The 12,756-nt window shown below is 36.0% G+C and overlaps 1 protein-coding gene across 1 annotated transcript; it reads right to left on the bottom strand.

Moving 5' to 3' along the window:
- Positions 1-1,895: 1,895 nt before the first annotated feature.
- LOC145569987 (phototropin-1-like) lies at positions 1,896-12,756 on the bottom strand. Its single transcript, XM_081628961.1, has 22 exons — positions 11,820-12,756; positions 11,515-11,697; positions 10,258-10,349; positions 8,710-8,962; positions 8,287-8,524; positions 8,113-8,183; positions 7,803-7,909; positions 7,147-7,196; positions 6,905-7,009; positions 6,067-6,126; positions 5,881-5,970; positions 5,679-5,755; positions 5,506-5,590; positions 5,132-5,212; positions 4,741-4,844; positions 4,227-4,276; positions 4,011-4,117; positions 3,741-3,863; positions 3,406-3,457; positions 2,926-3,038; positions 2,604-2,744; positions 1,896-2,223 (listed from the first exon to the last, which is right to left on the bottom strand). The coding sequence occupies exons 1-22, from the start codon at positions 12,521-12,523 to the stop codon at positions 2,125-2,127; spliced, it is 2,985 nt and encodes a 994-aa protein (XP_081485087.1). The 5' UTR covers positions 12,524-12,756; the 3' UTR covers positions 1,896-2,124.

Raw genomic sequence — 12,756 nt, 5'->3', positions numbered from 1 at the left:
TCTTTTATGTGCTCATCAAGATATTCTTCAGATACCATTAATGCAATTATCAGACGTTGTTCTTGTTCACCATAATCTAGGTATGGATTGCCAGCCATATTTAACAACAAATTTGTGTCGAGGATTTTTTTTTTTTTTTTTTTTTTTTTTTTTTTTTTTTGAGAGGAAATTGAGATTAGCTATTATTTCATATAGAGAGGTAATGAGATATATATAATATATTGAGTAAATTTGATTGTAGAATTGGTTGATATTTTTAGAAAATATATGCTTCTAGAATTAAGTAAAGATTTTAAGAAAAAGGATAGACCGGAATATTCTTGAATAATCTTGAATATTGAGCAGTCAGAGGTGACGGAGGAATTCTAGATCTAGGTTTTGTACTTTGTGCACTGAGGAAGGAAGTGAGGAGAGAGAGCGTTGTTTTTTTATTTGAACAAGGTCTCTTTTATTTACTACTAGTAATAATTTTTTTTACTATGTATATTTCTTTTTTTTTTTTTTTTTTTTTGAAGGGGGGAGATTAAATTCATTAATAAAAAGCCATACGGCACTTACATAAGAGATCGTAATCGAACAATACAAAGACAACCGAACCAATTACAAGTTCGAAATAAAAGAAACTACAATTGCTCGGGCAAAATGACTTTCTTAAGTACCCTTGGCTCATATAACGCTGTCCTATGCAGCCTCTTGCAAGGGGGTCTGGCAATATGATGTAATTTCTGACGAGAACGTTCATTGGCTCAGAATCCCGTACTCCTCGACCTGAAATCAAAATTGGTGTCGTACACTTCACCATAGACAAGGCAAACTCCGATTCAAACACGGATATCGGCATGGAAGCAAAACCCTTTAGCCCAAACCAACAGAAGATCAAACCGAAGCCCCATAGCCAAAAAACCCGGCTTAAATCCTGCACCAGAAGATCGGTACACCGATCTGCAAGCCCCATATCACCCCAACACACCACACAAACAGAAAAAATAATAAAACTAAATAGCACACAACGACTTCTAAAAGGAAAAACAGAAAGAAAACTAAAACCTAAAACAAAAAACGAAACGCTAACATCCTACCCCGCTGCCAAACCGAGCCCCACCACCAACGCTCCGGGATTCACCGACCCAGCCCACGAACCGCCGGAAAGAAACGCACGGACCGCTGAGGCCCGCCTGAGAAGCCCGAACCCCACACGCCCCTGAGCCGCGGCAACGACAACCCTACACGAGGGACTTAGAACGGCCCTACACGAGGGACACAGAGGGAGAAAACTCCCCCTCCCCGTTCTCGTACTCAACGTCGCGGCAACGGACAAGGGGGTGGGGCGTAGGCGCGGCGGGGAGGCGGTACAAAGAAACGACGGCTGGCCGGCCGCACGGTCGAAGAAGAACAGCGGCGGCGGACGAAGAAGCGGCGCGGCGCAAGATGAAAGGCTGAAAAAACGAAAAACCATAACGGAAAAGGAAAGAAACAAACTAAAGGGGTAGATCGGAGGCTCGCCGACGCTGTGGCATGGGCGGTGAGCCACACGCCCGCCGGCGAGCCTCATAGCCGGAGAAAAAAGAGGGGGGGCGACGGTTTTTGGGAGAGGGAGAGAGAAGTTTCTAGAGAGAGAAAAGAGGAGCCCCTCTTATTATGTATATTGTACAAGGGAATTCGATTATATATGTATATTTCTTAAAATAAGGGTATAGTTGTATCTTTATGTATCCCTAGATCTGCCACTATTTTTTTTAACTATGTATATTTCCTAGAATAAGTAGGTTTTATCCATTTATAATGGATATGTATGGAAAGTTTTTTTTGTTGGCAACAATAATATATCCACTTACACCCTAACCGATTCGTCCGTCATGACTTTTCTAAATTAATGAAATTTCATTAAAGGATGATGGAACAAAATAAAATTGTGATTAGATATAAAATTTGAACAAATCACCACAAACATTACATAGGATACTACAAGAAATTAGATAAACACATCTCATTTTTTTTCCCTCTAAAAGCATATTATTTGAAAGAAGCTAAGCAGAAGAACATAAATTCAATGAGCAATTTTGATCTCATTTTCTAATTCTAGAAGTAAAAATTACATACAAAGCTTTTGAAAGAAGCATCCTCTTAAAAGACATTTGCTTGGAGATCTAGCATTTCAGGGTCCATGATTTTTGCTTCCTTCTCTGGGTCAGTGGAGAATGGAACTTCAAGCTCGGGAGGTTTCTGCGAAAATTTCACTCCACATTTAAGATACAATTCTTGTACATATATCGAAACAGCAAACCATGTTAAGAAATACGAGTGAAAAATTATGTAATAGCACATGGGCAGCTTAGAGTAGTTTGAATTAATTGTCCTATTGTCTCAAATCCTTGTACATAAGTGTGACATGACTTTACGTAAAAGGCCCTTCATAAAAGCTTTACGTATAATCTTTCAGTCAATTATATTAAAGTAATTTACTTTTAGACATCACAAAATAGTACTTTATCTACGTCTTATGAATATTCTAAAGCTTAACAAGAGGAAAACTGATTCTTAGATATATTTTGAATAATTTTGCATGATTTTGGTTATAAAAAAAATTGACAGTGTGTATTTACCATGCCACGAACAAGAGCCCAATTGACTCCACGAAAGAATGGATGTCGCTTAATCTCATTTGCACCTTCATATGCCCCCAATCTGCTCTTGGGGTCTTTCTGCAACAACTGATAAATCAGCTGTTTTGCATGGAGACTCACCTGCAGCATATACATCAGTATTAGCAAAAGCACCTTTCAATAAGGCTCTTCCAGTGTAAGAAACACTAGATGAACATAAACCAAAATTTTGACTTCTTTTAGATTTAAAAATACTGATTGTTGAATGGTCATGCTCTCAATTCTCAACTTAAAGATCAGAGTTCTAAAGATTGGCTTTTACCTGTTTACTTGATGGAAACTTGAGATTCTTTTGAAGCACGTTGGTGAATGTTTTTTGCCTCGTTTTACCACGGAAAGGTGTGTACCCATAAAGCATCTCATATATAAGAATTCCTAAGAGCCAACAAAAATAAAATAGTAATGAATATCAAGCATCAAAATAGCTTATCATGGCTCCTAGAGAGAAAAAGGTTTCAAATTTATGCATAACTGGCTAATGTAACAGGGAAGTGAACGCTATATATATATTTTTTATTTGCGTACTTTGGTGCAAGGCAAACTAACATTCCCCATAGAAAATTGCACAATACAAAAGGTCAGGACAGGTACAACATTGTAGAGAACAATGGGCATGCTGGCACGACAACTGTTTCGGCAAAAAAACAACTGGGCATATCCATCAAAAAATCATCGAGTAGCTAAACTGATAATTTTAGACACATTGAATACAGTTATGTAGACTCAGAAAAAAGCAACTTACCTAAAGCCCACCAATCCACTGCACTCGTATGCCCTGCCCCACCGATAATTTCCTGCATTCGATTCAGAAAAAGAACGTTATTCACCTTCGAGTGGTAAAGATAATGTGGGAAGATTCATGCCAACAAATTTTGAATGAAGGATGCTAACATGGGAGAAGAGAAAAAAAGATATGGCTAGTCTTTTTCTAGAAAACTTCAAATATGAGTTATGGCTAGACTCAAAGTGCTTCAAACATAGCTAAGTGGTAGTTGACAGATTGAACACATATTTGTCACGTACAAGAGAACACATTTTCTGTGAGGAAATTAGAGCATAATATTAAAGAACACATACAGGAGCTATGTATTCCTCGGTCCCTACAAAAGAATTTGATGCTCGCATAGGCTCAGCCAAAAATATAGGATTCTGTTGAGCCTTGTGTTGCCTTTTCTTGTCATTGATCTCTGGAATAAGCAACTGTAAACAGAAATCAAAGAAACAAATCATATAACAGTATGTCCGAAAAAAAAAAAAAAAAAAAAAAAAGCAGCATATTAAACTGCTCTACATTTAATCTCTATTCATAAATACATACCCACAAATATAATACATAAGGATGAATACCTGTGGCATGCAAGATGTCATACATGATAGATCAAAATCTGTCAAAGCTATATGGCCATTGCTCTGAATAAGTATATTCTCTGGCTTCAGGTCTCTATAGATTATACCTAAAAGTCAACAAAGAAGATCATGTCTCATTTGCTGCTGCCAGCCCCCATGGAAGAAAATTTAACATATTTATTGTCTTTAAAATACAACTTCGTATCATGCATGTACCTTGGCAATGAAGGTATTCCAGTGCAATAATCACTTCTGCTGCATAAAATCTGCAAAAGAATTGAGAATTTAGATAATGAACAAAAAAGGAATCTATGGTCAACACTGTTGAGAACCAATCCCAGTTTTCTTGATCTTTGAGATTGGTGAACAGCTTTTAATCCATGAATTACAATTAAATCAGTAAGCACCTATTCCTGCATTTGGTATCTGGCTTAAAGCCTATTACTGCATTCGTTAATCTGGCTCAAATTCTACTACTGCAGTTGGTATCTGGCTTAAAATTACAGAATTGATCAGCTTTAGGAAGATTTGGTCTACTAATATGACTTTTAATAATGATTTTGTGACCTGTATAAGTTGGGAATCTACATGTTACTTTTTGAGAAGGAAAAGTATACCAGAACATAAGGAAGTCTACTCTCAAGACCGTGTGCTGGCAAATCTAGATAAAACTGTAAAATCAGTCATGGTCTACTATATATTTGCAGAAGAGAGCACACTCAAAATTTACCTCACTGCATCTTCTTTCAAGACCTTTGTTGGTTGTCTATCCAGAAGTAAAAATAGCTCCCCACCAGGGCAGTAGTCAGTTATCAGACAAACGTGTGTTTTTGTCTGCAAATTTTACCAAAAATGAATTTCAAGTAGCAGATAAATTAAACAGCATAGCAGTCAGAGAATAAAGCCACTATGAATATGGCAATGTTTTTCTATCAAAAAAAAAAGGTTTCTGATGTAGCAAACATTCAAAAAAATTTTGGACTACAATATAGTAATATAGGAGCCAATAGCCAACTCTTTCAGGTAATAGCCATATCTAACTCAAAATTTATCTATATTGCTTTCAGAAATAGCGAAGTATACTATGGAACATTGGAACTGGTTTCAGTGCTTTGCCTTACCTGAAATGAAGCATATAATGCAGGCAGAAAAGGGTGGTCCAACATGTCAAGAATTTCCCTTTCTGCAATAGCTCTATGTACCTACAACAAAATTGGCAAATAATAATGAGCAAGGAAAAATATCAAGACACAAGCTTCAGAGTTCAGAATCAAAAGTTGGGTTTCTTTAAGGATTAAGGAGTATGAAGCACTTCAAAATATTGATATTAATATATACTTCGTATAACTAACTTACAAGTGACATCAGTAGTGCAGCATCCTATAATAAAAGGTCTATCATGGCCTTGTATAATTTGCAGAGGGTTGGAGAATGGACTTGGGAGATTGAATAACCAAAATAACTGAACATAGTATCAGTACAATAATTTTGATACCTTATTACGATTGAGCATTGCATTTTTATCCATTGCCTTCATGGCGAAATATTCACCTGTTCCACATAATTCCACCAGATGCACACTGCAGACAATTGGGGCAGTTAAGAGACAGTCATTATAACACTAAAGATTCATGGTTGAATATTGCAACTCAAGGATTTAATAGAGACCTTCCAGTGTCACCAGCTCCAAGAGGCTTCACTGGTTTAAAATGTTTCAAGCCTATTGGTTCACCACTTTCAATGACCTATAACAAAATATCGTTTTTAAGATAAATAAAAATAACATTTAACAGAAAAAAGTATGTTTGAATATTCTTACATGCTTTGTGATATTGCAGGTATGAACAATATACAAAAGGATGGGTGATACCTTTTGAATGGATTTCCATGAGGCACATTCCCTCCTATGCGGTTTAGCTCGTACGATCTTCGAATGATTCGCCCACAAGTCCTCAGGTTTCTGCAGATGACATAGAATAAAATTATATAGTCAGACTTGCCAATGGAGTTGAAGAGTGATGAACGATTTATCTTGCTATATACTCCTATTGCTCACCTTGTTGGCATCTGGAAGTTCTCTGACTGCAACATCAACATTTTGTGCAGTTTCTTTCACCTGAATTTCATGTAGTGAGCATGTTAAATTTTAGACCATGTTTTGCATAATTGATATCAGTCTACAGTATCTAACAGAGATAAAATGCATATATATATATAGGAAAATTTGTTGAAAACCATCTTATATAAACCAAATTTTGTTGAAACCATCTAATAATTTTTTTTTTTTGTCAAAACACACCTGTTTTAAAAAAAAAATTGTCAAGGCACACCTGTTTAAATTTTTTTTTTGTTAAGTCCCACCATTTCCCCGGGTTCCGACTAATTACTTACATTTCCGGCGTTGACTAATATGTGCATCTCACGTGACCCACTTAACTCTACTTTTCTTTTATTTTCCCCCCTTTCCCTCCATTCATTTCTCTCTTTGTCACTCCTCTTCATCATAATTTTTGTTTTTATAACCTTTTATAAAATTGCACGGAAATGTAAGTGACAAAGGGGGAATGAATGAAGGAAAAAGGAGGGAAAAATAATAGAAAAGTGGGGTTAAGAAAGTCACCTGAGGTGCATATGCTAATCAACGCTGAAAATGTCAATCAATAGTCGAAATTCGAAAAGTGGTGGGATTCAACAAAAAAAAATTTAAAACAGGTGTGCTTTGACAAAAAAAAAAAAATTATAAGATGGTTTTCAACAAATTTTCCATATATATATATATATATATGCCATATCCTCATGTGGCAAGACTGGTAATCCCCTAAAAAGTCAAATCAGAGTCATCAAAATTAAAATAATGACAGAAAAGAAGGGGTAAAAAGACATGAATTACTTACCAGCTTCTCACTCTCAGTAACAGTAGCTACTGGAATGCTGTTTTGAAGTGGTTCGACATGCTGACTACCATCTAACTGTACCCCGATGAAGTATTGGACTTCTCCCTACACACAGGCAAACACATAAGGAATAGTCAATACCAATGAATCAATTCTTGACATGGGCTTAAAACAATATAAATTAATAATCAATAGGAGACAATTTACAAACAAATTGTTGCGGGTAGTAAACAAAGTTATACCTTTTGGTCACGCATGGGCTGTAGATGGAACACATTCCAGAATTTTTTCCCTAATTCAGAGGAACACAGTCATCAGCAACTTATTTACCAACAGATGCAGAAACAGAAGTTTTCATGGTTTATACTTGCAGATTTTGGATTCACCAAGATGATTTTTTTTTTAAAAAAAATGCACTTTATGATTAGATAAGAACTGATTTAGTGATAATCACATTTTTACTACATAGAAACACTGATAAATCCAGACCTTTTCACTTTGGCACTTTATTTCTAGAGTATGGCAAGTTTACATTATGCAAGTACTTGAACCAATAAGGCAAAGATTCTCAAAATCAGAAAACAAATAGAATCTTGTAATTAGATGATACATTTAGAAGAATTGTGTGCAGCAAAAAGTATCACTACAACAAGTGCATTTCAACAAGATTATTAGTGACCTAAAGGAATGCAAACTAACTATTGTTAGCACAAGTAACATATAGTAATAGCCTCATTGAGCCTCCTAAACTTCATTGACAAGGACTCAATGTGTTAAAAACTTATAACCACTAGAAAATTCCAAGCAAATTCCACCTAATCAATTCCCGACCTAACGTATGGGGATTGGGGGGAAAGGGGTGTGTGTAATCGAGCAAAGTTCAGAAAGTAAGGAATACCAGTTTTTGTGTAGTTAATCAGCTGTACAGTAACTTCTGTTTCATTATTTATAGCATCTCTGATTTTACGCACTGTTTCTGGATCAGTTTCAGGCCCCTGGAGAAACCTGTAAAGTTGTGTAATTACAAGACAGTATTAAGCATAATTTATACCAAGTTTAGAGACAATGTGGAACACATTGACAGATCAAGTTGGTCAAATAATAGCAACAGTTACAAATTTCAGGATCTGATACTTGAAAAAACCACAGGTAGGCAGGTAGCAGCATGGAACTAGATCATATTCATAAATAATTAAAGCTTGGCCTACCTGCAATTTCTTCCCAAAATTTCTTCACGACTGTATTCTGTCAACTCTAAGAAACTATCAGATGCAAATATCTGTAGCAACACAGATTGTGAAAATCAGTTGAACAACATCCTTCAAATGCTAATATTTCCAAGTTTGTTATGGATGAGTGATAAAGTATGAAAAGAAACTTACAATGGGATTATCAGGAAGCCTTGGATCAGTGATGACAAAATTTTTCTCTATACGTTCAAGAGTGGTAGCAAGATCAATACCCTTTCTCATTTCCTTTTTCCTTACTTTATCATCCACACTATCTGGTCTTAGATCATCATAATCAAAATCATAATCTTCATCGTCAGTGCTTCCTTTTTCATCAAAAGTTTCTTCACCATTAATAGGATCCTCACTGGGCTTAGTTTTCTTCAAAATCCTAAAGCACAATTACATGGTATTACATGTTACAAACTTACAACAAACCAGTAGGAGGACGAGCAACATGAGGAAAAAATAAACGTTTTGCTTAAAATATATACTTATCCGGTTTGTTCCTATTGATAAAATGATCATGGCAAGATTTTCTATACAAAGATAGCTTAGTTAATTAGAAATCAATACCCCATGAATGAACGGCGTCCAGATTTTTTGGGTTTCTTTTCAGGCACCTCACTAAGCCGTTCCAATGACATACGCCTAGCTGGAGGCACATGCTCTGAATTTCTCCTCATCTGAGACTGTGATCTGTCTTTTTCATCAGCACCACCGGATTTTCTCCGAAAGGGTCGATTCCCTGATTCACTTTGTGCCCGAGGCCTTTTCACTGCCTGCACTAGCTCATTGACCGAATTGGATGCCATGTCTTTCTGGCGGGCTGCAGTCATAATATTGGCATTCATCATAAGCTTAACAGTATTGCATTATTAATAATTTCACTAGATACAAGTCAAATTTTAACATGAGAATATTGGAGGAATGATCACAGCCAGTGGCGGATCCAGGAATTGGGGAATGGGGGTACGAAATTATGTTTAATAAAAAAAACAAATTACAAAATAAAAAGTAATATGTGGAGCGTAATAATTTTTTCCTAACTAATAAATTTTGAGTTAATAATTAAAATTACTATTGTATATTTGTATTAATATTTGTGTGTACTATCCACACTATCTTCCGACACTAAGACTTAAAATTAACTAATAAAATTGTGAGGAGAATTTTTTTATCTAAGAGACCTGTTATTTGTAACAGTAGGTCTCTTTGATAAAATGTACAAATCTTCTTGTGGAAAAATAAACAATATCACTTAAGAGACCTGTTTTTGTAACAGTAGCTCTCTTTGATCAAAAGTACTATTCTGAAACTCCTAGGCGTCTAGCATGGAAGGTATATAAAAAATAACCTAAGAGACCAAATTTTGACAAAGGCGGTCTCTTTAAATTAAACAAAAAAAGGCGGGGCTGATTGGTGTTACATAACAGTACCTAAGAGACCGCCTATTACATAAAGGCGGTCTCTAAGCTTAACAGTTTTTTTTTTTTCAGCGGAATGGGGGTACAGCTGTAACTCTATGTACCCCCCTGGATCCGCCAATGATCACAGCATGCCTTAAGAAAATCCCACTAGCATGTACATTGGAAATATGTGATCACTTGTAGTATTAAGTAATAACCAATAAAAGTTGCATGAAAAATTAACTGCCTAAGGGAATTCTGATTACACAACAACGATCAGTTCAGAACAAATTTACACCTAGGTTTCAGATTACAGCTACATTTTTGAAGTATGAAGTATGAACCAAGCTTGGTTGTAATCTTGTTCTTTAAGGTACAGGTCAGGTCGGAAGTGCGTGTAGAAAACTACAAGTTATAATTATGACGTACGAACAAAATAAAGGAAAAACTATATCTTTCAATTAAGGGGCCAGTCCCGATTAGACTCTAAATGCAAAATGAGAGCATCAATTGCTAGATGATATTTGCAGAGATCTTTACCACTTTCTGTAGGATCTTTTAACTAGCTTTTTTTTTTTTTTTTTTTGAACAAAAACTAGCTTATTAAACTGTCCTCATCGATGAGTTGTCTGTGATGTGATTTTTAAGATAATAAAAATTGAAAGGTCATTTACTAATGTTAATAAAAAGCAAATAGTTCTTGGATCTAACTTACCATCATATCGAATTAAGGATTCTGGTAGTCCATTCGGACGGACCATCTTATCCTTGTAACCCTCTGTGTGCTTGCTCACCTCCACTTGCATCCTGCCAAATCAGCATTCAATATACATTTAAAGGATAAGTTTCGTATGTTCTATCATTTTCCTCCATCTACTAATCAGCCAGCACAATCCAATATACATCGCCGTTATGATAAAGCAAAGCCATAAATCATAAATGGTGGCATATAAGTTGGGGAATTAGGCAACATGCAATAAAGACTTAAGGGTCAGAACTGCTTTATTTGAAGCTTATACGAAGTATTATTTATCAAATCATCAATATATTCACAATTCCGATGAGTCCTTTTATGTTTGACACGGTTCCTTGGAGGATATCTAAACTCCATCGCCATCATGAAACACAAAAGTCAGGCAAATGACAAGAAATCCTCTGTCAAGTCGCTAAGCTAACAAGCAGACATAAAATTGGAAAGTCTTTTGATTTATCACAACAGGAAATGTCTATTATGGCTTATTTAGTCGATAATAGTGCTTATTTGAGATCCTTTTTTATGTAGGTTACATGTTTAAGGTCCCACAGGTCATATGAGTAGCTGCATATGTGGTGCTGGTTACAAACTTACTAGTATATAATGTTAAATATTTTACTCCTATGTTTGTCTCAAAAAAAATATTTTACTCCTATGTGAACAGGTGATCTTTCGATTAAAAACAGAAGAACAAAATCTAATGTTTGATAGTTGTAAACCACTGCTGGTCTAAGGCTCTATTCTCCACAACTTATTGACAAATGTTTTTAGCAGAAATAATTTAAGTTCGGCCAAAATGAAAAATATGTGAAGTTCAGTAATTAATTAATTAATTAATTAAATGAAACTTTTTTAAAAAAAAAAATAGGATGTTAAGTTTAGCAAATACTTCGTATATGTTAAGTCGGCAATAGCTAAGGTTGTAACTAACACTATTTTTGGATTGAAGGAAATGGAGGGAAAGGAAGGGAAGAAAAATGAGTTATCTTTCATTTGGATAACAAATGAGGAAAGAAGGGAATTAGAGGAGGAAGAAATGGAGAGATTAAATTATGAGAAATTAATCTCTCCAATAATGGAGAGATTTGTAAAGAAAACTTATCTTTCTTATCTTCCCTTTTTTTCTTTCCTATTTCTTTATCCAAACACTCCGTAAATGTGCATGATTTTGTAGCCTATACCTATAAACAGAAAGTAAGAAAGTACTAGTATACTTACCCTATGTATTTAAGGACTTTTCCTGTTTCATCTTTGATGGGTGTCATAGTTAGAAGGTTCCAGAAAGGTGTACTATCTTTCTTGTAATTCAGCAACCTCCCACAGTAGTTGGTACCCTTTTGTAATGCTTCTCTAATTTTATCCAATTCTTCTGGGTCTGTCTCAGCTCCCTGTAAAAACCGGCTGGCCCACCCAAGAAAAAATGAGAAGAAATAAATGCTGTTATTACAGTTATTGGGATAAATAATTAATTTAAAAAAAAAAAAAAAAAAAAAAAAAACCAAGTACTAGAAGTGAAATCTTACCAATTTCTGCCAATAACCTCTCTAGAGTTGTACCCAGTCATCTTAAAAAATCCTTCACTGGCATACAGAATTGGGTAATCAGGTTTGCTAGCATCCGACACAACAAAAGTTTGCTGAAATGCTGACAAGGCATCCTTCAAATCTTCAGACACTCTTGGGGCGTTCCTGGTGAGCCCACCATCAGATGAATCACCTGAACTCCGAACTGAGCCGCCGGATTCCCTCCTCGAGCTCTCAGGTTTAGGATTCGGTTCATCCCCACCTGAAGTCCTGACCTTCACACCCTGTGGCTTCCCAGTTTCATCATCAGTTTTGAGTACTAAACCCCACTCAGCTGCCCTTTGCTCAGCCTTGGCAGTACTAGGACCTTTAAGTTTTGATTGATGATCATCTTCTTTAGAAATTGGAATTGCTGGGATGGTCTTGTAGACTTCTGGAGTCGGGTCAGGTAGAGCCATCCATGAGGTGATCTCATCAGACTTGAACTGACTAGAATTGGGGTCGAGTTTTGAGTCATCTTCCTTAACCTGCTCAAGCTTACTTCGTGCATCCTCCCAGCTTTGCCATGTGGATGGGGACTGAAAAACTGGGTTGGTTGGCCTAGACGAGTAAGTAGATGGGTTGAATACTTCTAGTGAGCCTCGGGAGTCTTTTGGAAACGATGGAACAAGTGAGGACTGCTTGCTGGAACGATTTGATTCCATTATCTGCTTAGAGGAAACAGAACTAATGTCGGTAAACCATGTAATATTGCTTCATTGATCAAATTAACTGGTTGAGCAAAAACAATTGGGTCAGTTGCAAGATGGAATAAAAAGGAAGAAAATGAAGATACAAAGTACTCAAGTCATAGGAATAACTCCAAAGAATTAGTGGGAAAACTATACAAGAGGGTCAGAATGAAAGAGAAAATAGTGTAAAAATAATGCAGCCAAAA

Source organism: Chenopodium album, chromosome 12, assembly GCF_948465745.1.
Source record: "Chenopodium album chromosome 12, dcCheAlbu1.1, whole genome shotgun sequence".
NCBI classification, from domain to species: Eukaryota; Viridiplantae; Streptophyta; class Magnoliopsida; order Caryophyllales; family Amaranthaceae; genus Chenopodium; species Chenopodium album.
Note: the sequence above shows the minus strand (reverse complement) of the source record. Positions and strands in the feature narration are given on the sequence as shown.

Bases quoted from the DNA above. Each gene is read 5' to 3' on its own strand.
- LOC145569987 (XM_081628961.1), bottom strand. From the start codon at position 12,523: ATGGAATCAAATCGTTCCAGCAAGCAGTCCTCACTTGTTCCATCGTTT. The intron at 8,525-8,709 runs GTATTGATTTCT...ATTGTGCTTTAG, and splicing joins GGACGCCGTTCATTCATGGG to GATTTTGAAGAAAACTAAGC. The intron at 5,591-5,678 runs GTCTCTATTAAA...AATTGTCTGCAG, and splicing joins GGAGCTGGTGACACTGGAAG to TGTGCATCTGGTGGAATTAT.